The sequence below is a fragment of the Buceros rhinoceros genome, unplaced genomic scaffold (genome assembly GCF_000710305.1).
Source record: "Buceros rhinoceros silvestris isolate BGI_N320 unplaced genomic scaffold, ASM71030v1 scaffold10714, whole genome shotgun sequence".
NCBI classification, from domain to species: domain Eukaryota; kingdom Metazoa; phylum Chordata; class Aves; order Bucerotiformes; family Bucerotidae; genus Buceros; species Buceros rhinoceros.
In genome coordinates this window covers 109,730-129,234 of record NW_010406532.1, presented here as the reverse complement: position 1 = coordinate 129,234, position 19,505 = coordinate 109,730, and the positions used below count along the sequence as shown (strand labels likewise).

At 39.4% G+C, this 19,505-nt stretch overlaps 1 protein-coding gene across 1 annotated transcript in view; it reads right to left on the bottom strand.

The window, feature by feature from the left end:
* PTPRR (protein tyrosine phosphatase, receptor type, R) overlaps window positions 1-19,505 on the bottom strand; it is a gene marked incomplete at its 5' end in the record, with an annotated part of 134,833 nt that overhangs the window by 10,904 nt on the left and 104,424 nt on the right. Inside the window, 5 exons of the mRNA XM_010134139.1 lie at window positions 14-171; window positions 1,326-1,436; window positions 8,288-8,425; window positions 10,600-10,679; window positions 17,353-17,437. Of these exons, the coding sequence (XP_010132441.1) occupies window positions 14-171; window positions 1,326-1,436; window positions 8,288-8,425; window positions 10,600-10,679; window positions 17,353-17,437 (572 nt within the window). The remainder of the gene's footprint in view (window positions 1-13; window positions 172-1,325; window positions 1,437-8,287; window positions 8,426-10,599; window positions 10,680-17,352; window positions 17,438-19,505) is intronic.

Below are 19,505 nucleotides of genomic sequence, written 5' to 3'. Positions count from 1 at the left end.
TACAGGAATTTACCTGCAGTGCACAATCACAGGCCCTCTGCCTGGTGATTCCACCCTGTCCTCTTCTACATCCAGCATGAGCTGCAGCAGAGGTTGAGCACTGTCGGGGGTTTTGTGGTCCGGCCAGGATGTGTACCAGTAGTGTTTCACACTTCGGGACTGACTCCCTTGCTGAAAATAACATGAAGATTTTATATGCACACTTGTGGTGAGCAATTCTTTGTATTTCTCTCAATGTTATGGTAAAAAGACAGTAAAAATGTTGAGAGAGATTTAACGATCTTTTTTTATTAGTCTCAGAGGATGCAATTGCAGAGAACAGTTGTAAGAAGGGCTTGTGTACCTGAAAACCTAGCTGTTTTCCCAACTATGTGAGTTGTGCTCTGTCCATCCGACTACTGACTTACTGACTGTTGTCAGCTGGGAACTGTCAGAGGTCTGTGTGAGATCAGCAATAAGGTCTAGAGAGATTAGCTTGACCAAGGCTTCCGAATCTCTATTATGTATTTTTGCTACCTTTTAAGAACATTATCATAAGGGTCTGATACTAAAACTACAAGAGTATTTGAGTTAAAGGCCTAGAAGGACTGCCCTTCTAGATTAATCAAACATTCCAGTTTGTCCAGTTATTCTCTCCAACAGAGGCTGCTCCACTTACTTCAAAAAGCAAAGGGGCTAAATCGGGGCCAGAGCAATCTGCTGGGCAATATGACTTCTGCCCACTCCCCACTGCCTGGACTGAAGCACCAAACAAATTATCCCAATTCATTATTTATTGTAAAGCTCTATCAGGAGTGGCAGATGATGCAATCCAATAGCTCATAAGTGTAACATGGGGAGTAACTCTGCAGCGGAGCATCTGCCTTATTTTAAACAGTTAATGTTCAGTCCGAAGCACAAAAGCATGAAGCTTTCCTTATGTACTCCTTATATTTTTAGCTTCTTAAATGGGCTACAGATGCACTCAGCACACAACATGAACAGCGTATCTTTTTCAGAATGATGCTAAGCTGGTTCTTTCATTAACTAAAATCCCTTTACATGGCCTTGGCAATGCTAAAAAGGCCTCAAAGCAAATGTAATTCAAGAGAGTGAAACTTGCACTCTTATTTAAGCCCTTTTTATTGCCAGAGTGATACAAAGCAGCAATATAGTAAGGGTTCCAGGGCTTTTGTTTCAATCATACTTCGCAGCTGTGAGCTTCATAGCTCAGTTACTCCTCCTGTAAAAATTTATGTCCTTTAAAAAACCCCACACTTTAACTTGATTTAACATTAAAAAGAATGAAGCATTAGGAACAATGCTTCTCAAATGCAGATTGTTACCTTTATTGTAAGCTGACGGACAGTATAGTTCTCGCATTCTTGCACACCATCAACGAGGACTTCAACCTTCCCGTAGATTCCTCTTTTTTCTGGCCAATAAAGCACACATTTCTGGAAAGCAAGCATCAGTGTCATCAGCAAACTGGATCCTGGAGACATAGTAATATCTCATTTTTACACAGAATATATTTGGAAAGTGTAGATGAATTCAACCGAGGTGTTATTCATGTCAGAAGCATTCCTAAATAAGATATTGCAGGTTTTTAATGAATTACTTAGGCCTCATTTTCAGGATCTGAGTTTTTCAAATATGGATCCCTATGATGGGACACTCTGAACAGCTGTTTTTATTCCTAAAAGCCCAATGAAGTTCAGTTAAAGGTATTATTTTTCACATTCAAAATTAAAGATTTTTTTCCTAGAACATTCTTTAATTCATAGAATTTAATTTATAAAGTTTACTCTTTCCAAATGGGATTTCCTTCTCAGCAAGAAACTCAGAAATTGTCCTCTCCTCACTAGACTTTCTTATCCTCTTTATGCTCCTGAGCCCTGATACAATAAAGAATGTAAATGTGCCCTTAGATCATGCTGAATACAATGGGACTTGGTGTGCATGTTAAAGTATTTTGCAGAATCTGAGTTGTTTACTACATAACTTACTGGAAATGAATGATAAAACAATACATCAGTCTTTCTAGAGCTACACAAAACTACACATGGAATTCTTAATGAATCAATAGTGTTATACTATTTCAGCAATGTATCTGACACACATCTACTAAAAAGAAGATGAAGAAATAGCATTTACAACAGGAACCATTTTATTTTTCCTCTCTACTAGTTTTCTTATCTTCAGGTAAACTGCAACTTCATATTAATTTCCATTAAAGTATCTGTATAGCCTACCTGAAAGCAAACAGCCCTGCTGTGTAAGTATTTTTCTAAAAATAGATGTTTATTACCTTAAGAGTGTAAGGTGTTTGACAGCCACATTTTCTGAAATAATGCTGGCCAATCTGACACTTCATTAAATAAAGAAAAACCCCCAACAATTTAAGAAAACCTTCCTTTCAATATCCAATGCACAGGTGAAAAAAAGACTGAGAGAATAGATAGTTCTACAATAATAGGAACCCTGGAAAGCACTTGTTTTACTTCCTCAAGAACTCTTGTTGAACAAACTGGTATATATTTAGACAGTAGCTTACATTACACAGCAAAATGAAACAATCCCTTTAATATAATTAATTGCCATAAAGCATAACTCCCAGTAAATCCTGCTAAAAATGCTCCAGAATAAAAATCAGTGAAATACAAGGCTTTACCACCAGGTGTGATCTTTTAAGCTGCTACTCTACTTGATAACCCAACAGCTGATTGAAACGAATCATCTCTGTTGTATAAATACTTTTCTAAAAATAGATGCTCATTACCTTAGTAGTGTAAGGTGTGTGAAAGCCACATTTTCTGAAATAATGCTGGACAATTTGACTGGTTTCGTTCAAGTCCTGTCTTTTGCAGAATTACCGGAATGTCCTAAATTTGCTGCATCCCCGAAGACATCAAGAATGGCAATAAAACACTCAGAAATTTGTACAAAAAAAGTGTTCACAAGTTCCACAGTCCCTCCATGTGACACATACAGCTACCATCATCTGCCGGATCTGCAATTCATGCCCCTCCCTGGGAGTGTAGTTTTCAGTGCTAATATGGGAAAAAGAAAAGTCCAAACACACAATTGTACCCTAACAATCAACAACAGCTGAGTCAAGCCCTGTGACTTCTTGATAAATGCAAGCGTGCTACACTCACTACAAAGCCTTCAGGCACTCCAGAAGAGTATTTTTCTTGACCGTTTCCCAGAACTGGAATTGGCAACTTGTGCTGGGTGGACAATGAAATGGGGCTGTTCATTAAAATAACTTTCATTTAACAGCCTGTCTACGTTTAGTGAGATACAATGGACTATTTTTAAACCAGTCTCCGTGCATCTTTTAAAAATATCATTTGTTACTGCTTTAAAAAATATCCTTGAAAATAGAGCTGGGATCAGCTGGTTCAGGCATTTCTAGAGATGACAGATCCTTGGGGGAATGAACATGTTTTTGAAAGTAACTGTGAAAAAGGGATGAAGATATGATATGATGATTTTTAAAAAAGACAAAGATGGGAGGAATAAAGATTCCAGATGTACAGAAAATAATACAGAAAATTCCAGGATCATTGGCAAAAAAGAGAAATTTGCCTCAAGCTATTACTTGAACCTGAAAGAAAATTCCACTGGTCTCAGAAGGTGTATTTAAAAACTGTTCAAAAGCTAAACACAGTAGTTGAGAAGGCTGCTCTCTAGCGTTATGTCTGTAATCAGTAAAAGCTTAAAACATATAGTATATATCATAAAAACAAAAGAATTCACTTGATCTTATCAGCCTATAGCCCTCCACTCCAGTCTTTGTGCTGTTCCTGATGCTGTTCCTTGCTCTTCTTTTAGGCTGCAGTTTCCCTTTTCTCATATTCATCTATTACAGCCCTTTCTAAATAAGTCATATATTTTGTGAGCTTGGGGTTGAACATACAGTCCTCTATGTAGTCAGCAAACATATAACAGCTATGAGAAGGATTTTTAAAAAGATGATTAAGCTTAAAAAGAAAAGAAAAGAAAAGAAGAGAAATCCTAACCAACTTCCACGGCAGCCAGAGCCTGGGAATCTTCTTATTTCACATGGAAAATCTCATTGTCCTGCCATCTTTCAAATTCCCCACTCAGATTCATTTCCATTGGTTAGCTTTTCACTAATGAATGATTATTTATTTCTGATCTGGTGCCTGACATTTTTTTTAAAAAACAAACAAACCCACAAAATTCCCTGACCCGAACAGGAAGTTTATACAAGAAACAATATCTTGCATGACCTTTAACTGATTTCAGCCTTTGTCCTTCTCCCTGTGACAGAGCTGTAGGCTTAGGCTCCCTCCATCCCCTGTCCTGTCTCCTTGCGCACCTCATCTCACACTAGATGGGTGCCAGGTTTCACGGGACTGCTCCTGAGGTGGATCTCCATGACTGAGCAGGATCTAGCCCTGCCTCTGACGAGGGCTGGCACCTGCTGTTTGCCACAGTTGGTCTGTGCTCAGGAGCACAGGCTTTCTTAACTTACCAGAAGTTCTCCTATTGTAGCCTGGTCCCCAGTTCTGCTGAATGGAGGAAGGCTTTCTCGGTTGCTGTGTTATTTACCTGCTTTACTTTCTCTGAATTTGGATCCTGAACAAAATTAGTTTAACAATTCTCAAGTATTTGTGAAATTGCTTTACTTTAGCTTAACTTCTTTATTTTTCCATAGAGCTATGCCAACAAATTTACACATTAAATGTCCCAAAACCCAGGCCAACACACAACAGTAACGAATAACTGTAACAATGCTTCAATTCCAGAATCCCTTTTTCACTTCTGCCCCTGTTTACTGTCACTACTAACTCAAGCATGAGAGGTATACTTAAAGGGAGAGAGGGCTTGCAGGAGATGACTTCATATACTAAAATCCTCAAAGTTAGGACCAGATCTTCTTAAGTTTTTCTTCTTAAGTTAGGACTAGATGTCTTAAGTTTTTCCAAAACTTAAGATATCTTTGCGGTTCCAATACTTAACTAATAAGTAATCTTTAAGAGGCTTACGTGAATTATGTAAAAGATAGGAATTCTGAATTCCGAAATCTACTTTGCTATGCATAGATAAGCGTGCCTATAGCCCAACTGAGGGGAAAATGTTACATGAAAAATAATATGAGCTTTAAACAGTGAGTTAACAAGGCTGTCCTAGACAATTACTGACAACAAGATTTACATTGTCTCAGTTGAATAAACATGCACTGTTTAATGCATCTGTCAGTACTAGTCTCTTTTTCTTGGAGAATGCTGCACAGTATTCTGTATTTATGCTTCCCAAAATATGGTTTCTGGTTAACAGGTAATGTTGCTAGTAAGTTTTGAAAGTGAATTAAATGCTTATTATCTATGGAGTACATAGCATAACTGAAAAACATCTGATACAACAGAAGTCTATAAACTTCTGTACAAAATTATATTAGAAGGCTATAAAATTCTTATACTCCACATATTTGCCTAATTCCCATTGCTCAGTTGTCTTGACTAAACTCAGTAATATATGAGGTTTATATATGCCTCGCGGATAAAGCTTTGTAAGATCATGTCCTAAAATATAACTACAAAATTAGAGATGTTCACCTGCAGTGGGTGATTTATCTCATTCTCTTAGAGTGGGATGGATCACCCTCTGGAGGTGACTACTACTCTTCTAGGTACCAGGGAGGGTACCTAGATTGCTAGATGAGATATGTTTTTCCTCATATTAAGCCTAAAATTATAGCCTAGAATTCCAAGTTTCTCATTATTTATTTGGGCAGAAGTTTCTTGGCTGTGGACTCTTCTACACACGTAGATTTCCAATCTGTTCAGACATTGTGTAGTTTTGAGGACAGGTTTTACAGATTCTACTTAAAATACTCACAGCACCCATAGTTCCTTCAGCGTTATTCTTGCTTACAAATCAATCTATCTCCTTTGTTTTATCAGACTTCAAAATTAAAAAGAAAATCCGATAATTTAACACTCCACATATTTTTCATACTGCTGAAATGAGTATTTTGCTGAGCACTCTACTCTCATATTATATCTTCATCCATCCTTCTTACAAAAAACTGATGCTGCAGTCAGTGTTAACCATTTTTTTCATCTCATGGAAGGAAGTAACTCTATCGAAACCTTTGTTTATCATCTTTGTTATTGCAAATTCATCACATCAGTATATTGAACTAGGACATGAATTTCCCAAATAATCTTATTTATGCTAATAAAATGAATTTATTGTTGAGATTAAGGTTTTTCACATCTCTTATTTGAGAGCTGCCTCATTATACATTACCATATACATTATAGACTATTATAGCTCAAATGGAGGATGAATGATCTTATATCAAGTGAGGAATGGGGCCTGTACCTGAGAGGGGGTTTATTTGTGTGTGGCTGGATGTGGATGAGTGGTTGAAAATGCTTTCAATTTCATATTTTCAAATACAGAGGTATTTGTATGAGTGTATGCTGCAGATGTACCTCCTTGAAAATGACAAAAATAATGCAGACCACAGGGAAGACAAAAATGTCAAGCACTATTATGCTAAATAACATCTATTACTGCTGTCTCTATAAAGGGCGAATACTTTAACACTGAAGTTAATACACTGAGCAGAGCCACAGTTAAGCTGTTTTCTTGTCAACAGCAAGCAAGGTTTCAGGAGGAATCCACTGATGTTGGGAGAGTTCCTAAGGTTTCTAGACAGAGCAGGACAGCTTGTGCAAACACAGCCTCTCTATATAGCCTGGGAACGATTTGAGATTCCCCACCCTTTCTATTAGGAGGAAATTACCACTGCCAGGCCACAACAATGCGGATAAACACCAGTGCTTAGAGCCTGCATAACTCAGGTAAACACAGGGCTTCCTGACACTGATGGAAACCACTAGGCACTTCTTTCAAGTCATTCTTCTAATACAGTGTCAGATGTGAGTGTTTAAACAGTCAGCATTTCCTCAGTGAAATTCTTATTCTTTTGGCCAATTAGGCAGGGGTAAGTTTTCTATGTTTTCAGGAGTAGTTTTTTAATGTAGGCTTCTGGACATTAGATTGAAACATCTAATGAACAATGGCACTTGGTTTGAAAATACATCCTGGGGTATTTTACAAGACCAACCTCCTTTTTACACACAGCTTAAAATCCGCTGGATTTTAAGCTCATGTTAGAAGCTGAAACTCATAGTGACAAAGAGCCAAGCAGCGGCCAAGGCTAGAAGAAAGAAGTGTATGTCTACTCAGCCCACATTTAAATGAGTGAGTTTGAGTCCTGGGAATGCACTCAGGATCTTGGTCCCTTGAACACTCAGACTAGGAACTTTGCCTGAATATACTCTGTTTCTCTATTATCACATGCATCAGAGTTTGAAGAACAGGGGTGTGAGTGGAACAGGGGCAATATGGCCCTGGAGCTCACCTGGCAAGGTGCTGAGATTTGGTTGAGGCACATAGCTGGACTTGGGAATTGCAACCATGTCTAGTGGTATGGGCTCAAGAAAAAAGTCAAACTCCTTTATGTCTGTCTCTATTTTGTCCACAAGCCCTGTAAACCACTTCTTCAACATTCGGTTTTTCAGAACAGAGCTTTGTGTTGGCCCTCTGCATGGGACAGTGATTTTCGTTCCTAGTGTCTGGCAGTCACAAACATAGACTCTGGCACTAACAATGAAAACCTGGCAACAATTTACATGAATACTAAATAAAGCTATTAAAGATACAGTTAGGAATAGATCCAGAAGTCATAGAACTTATAACAGGCAGTTAGATTGCCATTAGCAATTAAAATGCCATTGTCATCTCTACTTGGTTCTAGGGTAAAGAGCCATGTATTTCCATTCTGGCTAAGTCCCTCCATGCAACTGGTATTTGTGAGCCCACACGTCATTTCTGAGATGTCCAGAAGATTTGTAATATCTGGAATGGATTCAAAACCTGCCATTATAGCAAAGTGCAAACTTAACCATGTCAGGAAACCTCTAATCATAATACTAACCGTCTATGCTTTATATACGAGGAAGTGACAAGAAGTACAGAGGTAACCAACAAATAAATGAGGTGCTTCTCTAAAAAAATATGAACCCAACAGCATAGATGTAGAAAAAGAAATTCCTTTTTGTCTTTTTAAAATACATCTCATATGATTGCTATGCAATTGCAGTTGGTGGATTTGGCTAACCCAACATTAATTTTCACATTGCCCATTACCAAAGTATTTAAGAGTCGGTGATCTGCTAGCTTTCTTCCATATCTTCTAAGGTTCTTTTTAGAGTACTCAGCCATAGGAATAATTTTTCAGTTTGGTTAGTTGTCATACCTCATTTTTTTCTTTCAGCTTTGTGATCATAACAATGACAGGGCTGTCTTCTTGCCAAACCATCTGCCAGAAATCATTCACGGTATTAATCATGGGTCCCTGAGTTGCAATGAAAGCCTTCTCTTTACCTCCATATCCCTGGTTTAGAAACACACAAAAGCATTTACTTTAAATTCATGTGGTCAATCAAAATTGCAGGTAAATGTTCTGGAATGAAAACAAAAAAGTTATTTGAACTATTTGAACTGAAAGCATTTATGACTAACAGTAGAGCAGATCAGAAATTTTTCAGTAGAACAGTTTTTCCTTTGGAAACTACTGATTCAATGGACTGAAATGGTCCTGAGAATGTATCAATTCACCTCAAATTTCCCTGCTTACTTGGCTTCTCCTAGCTTACTCTGTTCTCCAAGTTAGGGCTTTCCATCATCCAGTGGTACTTTAATCCATGATTTATATTGCTGCAGTGTTTACAAGATAGTTTACAGTCAACCATCCACAGGGAAAAAAAAAAGAGAACTGTAAGACTGGTTTCTACAAAGATTCATATCAGGGTTTAAAATACATGAATGCTTGTGAATTCAAAGACTCTGCTATGCACCTTTATAAGGACTTACAGGAGGGACAGCATATCAGTACAGGGAGTCCCAAGACATACTGTTAAGGGTCTGTTAAAGGTACTATTAAGGTACTGTTAAATGTATAGGAGGTTGGAGAAAGGTCGGGCAAACAGTGGGGAAGCAGAGAAAAGGGAAAGGCAAGAAGAAATTGGGAAAACAAGAGATTGCCTTCTTATTTTTTGTGTGAGTAGAACTCGTGAGTTTGTGCAGTGATAGGGTGCCCAACAGCAATGCAGATCAGGAGAGCCTGGCAATGTCTGAAGGGAATGAGCAGATGGAGCACAGCTGGAGGTGATGTGGGAGGCTTTAGCCATGGGTCTTCCTTTGGAGTGCCTTTCTTCCTGACAGCTGTTACTTGTTGCAAGAACCAATGGGATAGATCCTCAGCTGGTAAAAACAGACCTCCTTCTACTGACCAGACTGCCTGAGCATACTTTGTCCAAGACAGGCCTGTCAGGATCCCAGCAAGCCTAATGATCTTGCATATGTGGATGTTAAATTTCATTTTACCCCTGTCTTGTATTTTTTCTGCAGTTGCTAGCAGTTCAACCAGTGTCAGCAGCAGAAGAAATCACCATGTATATGGCCTGAAGCATAGGGGCGTGGGGAAAAAGGAGACCTCAGAGGGCTCAAAACACATCCTGGCTGATGGAAGAGTTGCTCTTTGAAAGAGAATTGCTCTGCTTAGTTACATGATGATGTCTTTCATACAAAACACTGAAAGTACAGGATGTAAAGTGAGGCAGGGTAATGGGGGGCTGGGGGGAGATGTGTACATATATATTTAAGGACTCTTCTTTAAATAAGCCACTTCATCATAGAGCTCTGAGGCCAAATTTCAGTTGCACTATTACATTTATCCAGCTGAGGATCTGGTACATTAATCAAAACATTTAATTTTTCAGGTAGAGAACTACACTCCTACAACATGACTTAAGTAGTCTCTTAGTAGTCTATTCCTTATACACTGTGCCATGAGTCTAAGAAGTCTGTGTGTGTGTGTGTGCATGTGTGTGTCACTGAGGATTATAACATAGCTGACACTTAGGGTTCATGCTGGTAAAGTCTTTGTATCACGTAACCATTTAATATAGGGAGTAAAATGCGAACAAATGTGTGTGCTGGCTGCCCGTGTGTATATTTAACATCTGTTTATGCTCTTTTTCACAAAATTGTTACAGTATTTATTTAATTACTTAATTGATGATTTCAGGACTATCAATTGATAAGTTATGCATGGAAACAAAAAACAGTGAAATTTTTTTGTGGATAACGTGACTGCAGCGAGCAACCATTCAGCTTATAGTGCTGTTGACTCTGATCTCCTTACCAAAATACCAGTATATCTCTGTCACTGTTAAAATGTAACCCTCTTTTCCTTACTATAAGGCAGTGGTAAATACTGAAGTAAACAGGTAGGAATGCATGTGTTTCTTAATGTTTTTTTACAAACTATTATTTGATAAATTGTTTTCTTACTGTAGCCATTTTAGTACATTCATGGCTATGCAGTCTTTGTTACAAGCAGCCCATGAAACTATTTCTATCATGACACCAATGTAGATAAAAAGATTAACAATTGTCAATGAAGATGGGTAAGAATAAAACGAGTGGCACCTTGGCAAAATCAGCTATTCACGTGGAAAATCAAATATTGTCTCAAAAGCACACGAAGAGTGTATATTTACTTACCCTAATGTAGTTAGCATTTATGTAGGTACTCAAGGAGTCAGATGGATTTTTTGGTTTCAAATACACTCTGCTTAGAGGATCTAAGAGCACAAGGAAGATGGAAATTGAAAAGAAAACCCACAATTAGAAGATTTCTATAGAGAATTAAAGACTTCTTGAAGAAAATAAGCTGTTGTTATTTGGGGTTGTCAAGCACTAAAGCGTTATGTATCAAATTCTTTCCTCTGCAAAGGATCATTGCGTGTACCAAGGCACACCTACACTGCACAGTGCTGGGCTGTGTAGAAGTATCTCAGCAAGCTGTGGACATTGAAGAAACACTATCAGGTCCAGGTAATGTTCACCAAGGTCCAGTCTGGCCATGCTGAGTACCAAGCTGACCTATCTAAACTGTCTCTAAAACCTGTGTCATATCATTGCAGAATGTTAGATAATTACACCAAATCCTTTGGATTCAACTGTGATACCTTTGCTTGAAGTTGTATTGTTCCAATGACTAGAGCTGGATTTAAATTAAGAAAAGCTCCCTCTGCCTAGGATGAAATCAGCTATGTGTTTTTGTAACAATTTAAGTTCACCGTAAGGGGCTGGGCTAGGTAACTCATATCCTTCCCTTCAGTCCTGTGTTCTCATCTGACACAATTTGTGACTAGACTGGAGACACAATGCAAAATACAGGAACGTTTTCCTTCACGCTCTTCATTCCGTCACTGACTTAGGTGATCTAGAATGGAGTAGGGGCCAGTTATGTTGAGTACAGAGCTAGGGGATAGCTAATTCCCTTCTGCAAAGGAAGTTTTTGCTTGCTCATTTGTGATGATGTGATCCCTCCATGTATTACCCTTCTGGAGTTAAAGCCACAATATTCTCAATTACACTGTGTAACACAGAGGGCTAAGGAGAAAGCGAGTGAGGTGTCTATGTTGTAGCTGTCTAGGGGCACACTTAGACTTCCTTCATACCTCTTCTGAAAAACTATTTCACTGTTAAAATGATATGGAAATAATTCTGTACCCCCCAAAATAAGATTTTCTTCTGACAATTTGCTTACATAATTAGAATCAGCAGCTTTTCAACAGTATACAGACACTTACTGGTTTGGAAATAGTCTCTGGTTAGCTGATTTGCTGAGTGCAATCTGGGCAATGTGTTCAAAGATACATACTAGATGCAAGAGTTGTAAGAAAACACTGTTTATTATGTGGCCCTGATATTTACACAAGAGATATATTATTGATGTACACATGCTGTAGCAAAATCTGGTATTTTGGATTTCTTTTATGATTTTTCATCCTGTTCGTAAGACCAAGATAAAACCTTTGCAAATCAAAGGAAGAGGAGGGATGATCCCAAAAATACTTTATGTCCTTTTCCCACTGGAGGTCACAGGAATGTCTTGGATGGGAATGGAGCCTTTGCAGGACCCAGGCTGGTGTTTTGAAAGTATGTTTCTTAGAATGTGCAAATGAATGCAGTGCAAATGAATTTCTAGTTCAAAGTCTGTGCATGGAAGTCTAGTCCTCTGCCTTAAAACACAACATGAACTCTAGTTAAGTTGTGTTAAAGTCTCTTTGTACTAACTTCCTCAACTTTTTCACTTAGAGCTTTTTTTTGCCCTTAACAATATGAGGACAGGAAACCTCTCATTGCTTTTCAGCACAGAGTGATTACTAGCCATTTCCACAAATGCCTCAGGCTACGTGGCCTTGAAAAAACACCCGCTTCCTCTAGCTCACACAATGCCTCTGATTATGGTGTAGCTTGACCCCTACCTTAAAAAACCTCTTCCAAGCAGACTCAACATCCAGCTTAATTACCATGTCTTGAGATGAATCCCTGTTACTAAGGAGCAGTTAAATCAGTTTTGCAATATCTGAGACATCCCTCCAACTCCAATCAACGGAACAAACACTGCCTCTGAATGGGAATCTTTTATAAATTAACAGTCCTGATCAGTTACTAAATAGGTAAATGCGGTAAGCTCAGCTCTGAAAAGCGGAAAGCCTGAGCATCCTTAAAGATCCAGAGCCACCCAGCAATCACGAGACACGAATGGAAGTAATTAGCTTCCTCCTGAATGACAAATACCTTGGAGGTAATAATCTTTTCCTCAAGGATGGAAAAGTCTGAGAGTTTGATGCTAGAGGAGAAAGATACAGATGGAGGCTGCAAGGCTGAATTCATCAATGTTTGTAAAGCATCTTGCACTGCAACAGAGCTGTCAAGCACTTACTAAGAAAAATGTCTCCTACAGTTCTGACCGAGGCAAAATTACTGCTGTCTTCTATGTATCTAGAAAGTCTGGCATAGCTTTCCCATTAGAGTGGAAGAAGCTTCCTCTAACTCCATCTTTAACAAATTAGTAATGGCCTGAATTTACCAGACTGGAGGAATAGGAGGATGTTAAAGGGGCTGTAGCTTGCCCCCATGAGACTGCCTGGTGCATGGAACAAGCAGGGTTATGTGGTGGCACTGTTGGACAGCCTCCCCCACTTCCATCAATACTGGAGGTTCATCCAGTCCATGAACATGACTTTGTCATGAAGACATGCGGTGTTGTTCCATTGCAAAGGCTGTATGATGTGCTGTGGTCATTCTTTTGTCTTCCATTTGGACTGCTACTATGTTCTGAATCCTTTAGGGCATGGGTATGTTCACATTTGTAGCATTTCCAAAATAAGTCATTCGTTAACTCCTAGTCCAGTCCTAGTTGTCTTACCAACTGAAATACTGTGAGAAGGGCTGCTCTTAAGGTATTTCTGTTTTGTGAGCCTGGCTTTGCTTGCAATCTATAAACGAATTACAGATACTGCTATTATTTGGTAAACATCGTAATACAGAACGTGGAAGAATCATTCCAGACCACCTTCCCAATATCTGCCAGGTGGGCAATAGGCTATTAGACTTCTCAGTAACACAACTACATCAAAACACCTGATGTATAAAACACCTGTAAACTATGCACCATTTTTTTAATCTCATCTGAATAATTTCCTGGCACTTCCAATATAATCTAGGACTTCTCAATGAAAAACTTAACAGATTTATCATGGGCGAGTGCTTCTGCATTTTAAAATATGCTCCAGTATTATGAAATAAAGTTTCACTCAGGCAAAGAGAATTTTTCTTACCTACTAAAAGATCTACCTAATATCCATTTACATTGTTAACTATGCAGTCTAACATAGATCAATTATTATAATATTGGCTTATATAATACGTACAAATATTACCGACATTATGAACTGGTGACCACAACGAGGGCACATTTTGTTGACTCACATGGATATATAAAAATGCTTCGATGAACCCATGTTGAATTCCGCTCAGATTAGACAGTTTTTCTCCTTCTGCTTTGTAAATATGACTTTTTTCTTTAGTCTTTGAAAGCCTGCTGGTGATCCTATGGCCTTCAGCAGGGAGCACGACTGGAGCAAACATCACAGTTTGTAGTCAGGACTGTGGCACCAGGGAGCTTGAAAATTCTCAGTGTCAAGAGAACAGTTTTCCAGCATAAGATTGCTTTGTTTATAGGATTTAGATTTAATTTTCCCTTGTGTTTAGCTGGAGTGAAGGAGCCAGTTTTAGCTCAAGCACATCAAGCAACAGCTTATGGATTTGAGGGTCTGACCTGGCAAGTGCTTTCTACCTCATGTTACTGTGTATTTTCTGTTCTGCTACGACTGTTTTCATGTAGGCTTTTGCCCTGAGGGTACTCTTCAGAAAGGGGTAAGGAATGACATCCAGGTACCTTGGATGTGTTGCATTCACAAAGATACCCATAGAATAGTGTTAAACCACTTGCTCCTTTGTAAGCAAGAGTGTAAGCACGCTGTGAAGCACCATGGGAATTCTGCTTTTGGTTGGAGGTGGAAAAGTGAGATAGGAAGAGGAAAAGATACAGGGCTTTCAAGCTGAGGTCCCTCTGCAAGGATATGTCATGGGAGTTGCAGGAGACAAGCAGGCAAAGGTGAATATATGGAGTAATTGGATGAGGAGGCAGCAGCGAGGCACATGTTCTGTCACAAGGATGTGACTGTGGGGTGAGACTAAGAAATCTGTGTGAAGGATTGGGAACCTGCTCAGAGGGAGTGAGAAATACTGCAGGTGGATGGCAGAGGGAATGCAACCGAAGATACCGAGCAGGTTTTAACAGGTCCAGTAGGTGGGGTCGCAGTCAGTAGGAAGAAGAAACAGTGGTTTTAAGGATCTGTTTAGCCATTTGTCTCTGACCACAGACCATCCCCTCATCAGATGTACTAGCATATTATTATAAAGCAAATAGCACTTAGAAAACTTAAAGAGCATCCTAGTGTTTGCATAAGAGTGTTGGCTATGTTATACTGCAACTGAAACACCTTTCATAGAAATGTACCATCTCCTGCACTTTAAGTTTTCCATATAGAATAATTTTCATTAGGAATTCATTTTATTTCACAGGCATGTGTCTGGCTGGGTAGTATCTATTAACACGAACCAGTCCTCATGCACCCTGTCACGGAATTATCTCTTAGAAAATGAAAATATTCTCCACAGCACAGAGGGTGGAGTTGGCAGGACTGGGCATTTTTAGGAGATAATCCATCAGCTCAAACGTCACTTGTCACCGCAGGTGCCCTGATTCAGGAGACGCACCCAGCGCTGGGAATGGAAAAGCTGACGTGGTTGTACAAAGCAGCAGGTTGATATCATCTAAGCAGGAAACCAGAAAGACTGTTCTATTTAATCACTCAAATCGTTTCCAAACCCTCTCGGACTGGGTGTGGGGTGTGCGAGTATTTATTATGAGCATGTGCCTCAATCCTCAAAATACCTTCTTTGAAAAAGCCTGGTGCTAACACACAACAGACCTTTTGATTTCTGTCAAGGATGGTTATAAAGTGCCTGTCATGAGTAGCTGTGGGGCACACCAGCACCGTGCTTGGACTGAAAATGTGCAGAGTTAGCGGCACATCCCGGCTGACTGGAGGTAAAAACACAAAGGCATTCTATTTCTCAAAGCTCAACAGCATCAACCACGGCGCAGCTGTCGTGTCCCAATTCAAAACACATGCTGCAGTGAAACAGGACTCATCGTGTTTGCAAAGCATTGCTGAAGGTGAACCTGATGGTGGCTGGGGCAGCTTGGACACGATGCTATGGGAAGGGAGAACTCCTTCCAAAAATCCACCCGTCAGGCAGAGGGAGGCTTGGCAATATCCTGGCTTTGCTGCAGCTGATGGCAAAAGTCCTGCTGTCGTCAAAGGGGTCAGGATTTCACTCTGTGTGTATATCCTGTTGACACTGGGCCAGATTCTAAGGGACACTGAATGTTCTGATTACTTGGTATATAACTTGCATCCAGTTCCTTACTTTCTTTAATTCCCTTCAACATCCTTTGATTGCACTCAGATGCACACAGCTATTGGCTGCAATAGACGAACTACCCTTGAAGACAATGGAAGTTTTCCTGGGGGCTGAAGGGAAAGCGAGGACTCCACACAACGAGTTTCTTTCCCAGCTATGTATCATATTTATGAGACTAATCTAGCGGCTGAAGGCTATCAGTTTTCATTAATTCAACTGCAAGGCCTTTGTCCGATGTGAACAATTTACAATACATTCAGGTTCACTGAGAGAAATCTTGTAATTTAAAGTGTCTGGATTTGCATGACTAACATATAACACAGGCTACAAGGACATTATAGAGATGATTAGAAAACAGATTTCTAGTTGATAGGATACAATGTAATTTTAAAAGTAGTCTTTACTCCAAACCTAAGCAAAGGGATGTGTTTACATTTTTTCTGTGGAGCCCTCCAACATTTTGAATCACTGAACTTTTTCACTTTGGCAATGTCAAAATTTATAAAAAACACAAGTATTCATGTCTATATTTAGTGCAATGTTAAAGCTTCTGCAACCTATTTTGAAACTAAACACAAAACAAAATTATTAATAAAGATAAATGGAATGTCTCATTATCCCCCAACAAAAGTTGCATTTCAGGGAAACACCTATTTTGAAGGAAAACTATTCCACTGAAAAGTTTTCAATCATCTCTAATTATAACAAAGCAATTGTTACTTAGTCAGAAATTAATAATTTGGGCCCACGAAAATACAGAAGCAGTATAGCAAAGCAGTAACAAGTTTACAGCAATGACGAGGCAGCACTGTGTGAGAATGGTTTTTGTACTACTGTAAACAGATTTCCACAAAGCCAGCTGGCCCATGGAGAGGAAAAAAGAAAACCACCAGAGAACTTACAAAGATGGAAGTCCACTACAAAAAAGGATTAGGTTGCACTTGCTTTTTTTTAGTTTCAGACACTTAATGTTGGACAGGATCCCAAGTAGCTTGACCCAACCAGAGGGAATTCAGTGACTACAAGACGGTATGGGCTGTGATGAATGCAACAGTCTTGGTCCTGTCAACCTCCAGATCAGGGGAGCTACTGCGAGGTATGGCAGACCTCTCTACCCACCTGCCTGAGTTGTCCTCCAGAGAAAACCTACACGCACCCAGCTTGCATTTCAGTATGTGGTTGGGATGCTGCCAAAGTGTGTATTGACAAAGGCATCCAGTAAGAGTTCTCCACTTGCCAGTCCTACAGCACTGGGCTTTTGTTGTCTTACTACATGGACTATAAATATACTTATGAACAGGTACTCAATGATCAAAGGTAAAGGCAGCTAAGCTAGACTTTCAAAGCAGTATGTTCTTAAAGCAGGACTCAATGTCATAGTAGGAGACCATGGGCTAACTCACTTACTTGGTAGAATTGTTTTATAGCGGTTTTTAGTTCCATGACTCGGGATGTCAAGTTCTTTGGGATCCACAAAATTCATTGGTATTTCCTATAAAAAATAAATTAAATCAGATTGGTGTTTTGAAAGGAGCTATGCAGGAAATTATCACCAGAAGACCATCTGCTGTTACACAACTGTCTTTTGACATCAAAGTTATTAAGAAAAAGAGTGGTTCCCACCTAAAGCCTGTCAACACCCTTCCTTTAATAAACACAGGGAGTTGCATATTGAAGGGGTGACTTTCAAGGAACACTTCTGATGAATTACTAGAGCAAAACTTTTACAGGATTAGGAGAGAGGTTAAAATGCACAATAGTTGAAAAGTGCGGGACTGTAGCAGAAAAGCACAACATTTTACATAACTGGGGGAGGACATGTCAAAATAATTAAATATTCATATACAGCAAACATTTATTTTTAATCTTATACAAAGCCCTTAACAACATTAGTCAAAGACCTCACTTGCTTTTTATAGAAATGAGTAGATTGAAGTGTGTTAGACTTTTGCATTCAGTGACTCAAAAGTGTAAAAAAAATCTGAAGCTATTTCTCTTGATCTTTTAGTGACTAATCCTCATTGTCTTCTTCAAAGTCTTCTGCAGGTAACTAATGTGACAGTTTGCATGAAGTTCCCAAATTACACAAATAATAAAACTCTGGAACAACTTAAAATACTGTTTTTCAAATTGTTTGCAGTATGAAAAGTAAAAAACCTCCAATTTTTTCATCAAAATGTTTCAATTGGTCTAATAGGGGCAAGAATAATTTTGATTTTGAGATCCTGAAACGCTGTTAGTCTCCTTACAGTTGAATAAAAACAATCCTTTGAAAACAGCAAGATAAAACATGTGGGTTTTTTTTTCTTCCTGATTGTGGAGGATGTTTTACCAATCAAAACAATCTGGCAAATTACATTTAAAAAATGCTTCAGTTGACTCAAACCTTCATTTTTCACTGCATTTTTTTGGCAACCATTATTTAAATTATCTCAGGGTAAGCTGGAATTTGATCTTCAGTAAATTAATACTTCTACTTAAAAGCACAGTCATTACTAGAAACTTAAAAACTTCACTGCTGGCCTGGGACATTTATCCAAAAAGACAGTGGCAGATTAAACAACTGCCTCTTACAGACACAGAGGATTATGAGGAGGTAGAATAGGTATGTTCCTGCCCTCTTCAGTGCAAACCTCCTTTGGCTTGCACCACTGGAACATTTACGTAAGGATTTTCCTCCAAAATTGATTGGCTTCTAACCCCCTGGACAGAGGCCTGCCGAGGTCTTTGGCACGCATGAGATGCATGGCCACTGTCCTTCAGACCCAAGCTCTGGTCCTGCCTAGAATGACTGGCCCCTGCAGGTTCTTTTTAGAGCAATAGGGATGAGCTCCCTAACAGCTTGCCAAGGATCACCTAAGAGCAGATCTTTGCATGGGTTAACCAAGTAGGTGAAGCTACCCTCTGACTTTTCTGGTTGAAGAGAAGACAAAATGAAGCAAAATTTAGATGGGTCATAATGAATTGCTTTGATTCTTCTCTGCCTTCCAGCCTGGCTTCTGAACACCTTACTACATGAGGCTGCAAATTCTGTGTTGGTTATTTTTCTTCCTTCTCTGCCTTACACTCATGTGTTTAGTGGACCTTCAGTATTCTTCCTCTCTCCCTCACTCCGTTTATTCCTTGATCTCTTCCTTGCTATTAAACTGACTCTTCAAGAATGACTCACTGCCTCTCAGTTCAGGCCAGCCAAAGTGTTGCTGCTAAGATACACCTTCCTTTCTCAGCTCCCTGTACTGCCATCCCTATGCCTGTGCTAAGTGCAGGATCTTCTCATTTGTAAGTCTCATTCTTTCAGGTCAAACCATCTTACCTCTGCTTCAGATGCCCCTTCCTTCTCCATGGAACCACAAAATGAGCTCCCACACCACCTCATACCCACGTCTGACTTCCACCCATTCCCAGTGGTGACCTCTGAGAGACTCTTCCCCTTGGCCCTTGGGCTCTGAATTGTCCTAACTGGCTCTGGTATGGGTTAGTGGCTAACCTAGAGCTTTCCTGGTTCATTTCTGGCTTAGCATAACCACCACCAGTGCATGGTTTCTGAAGGTTTCCCTGCT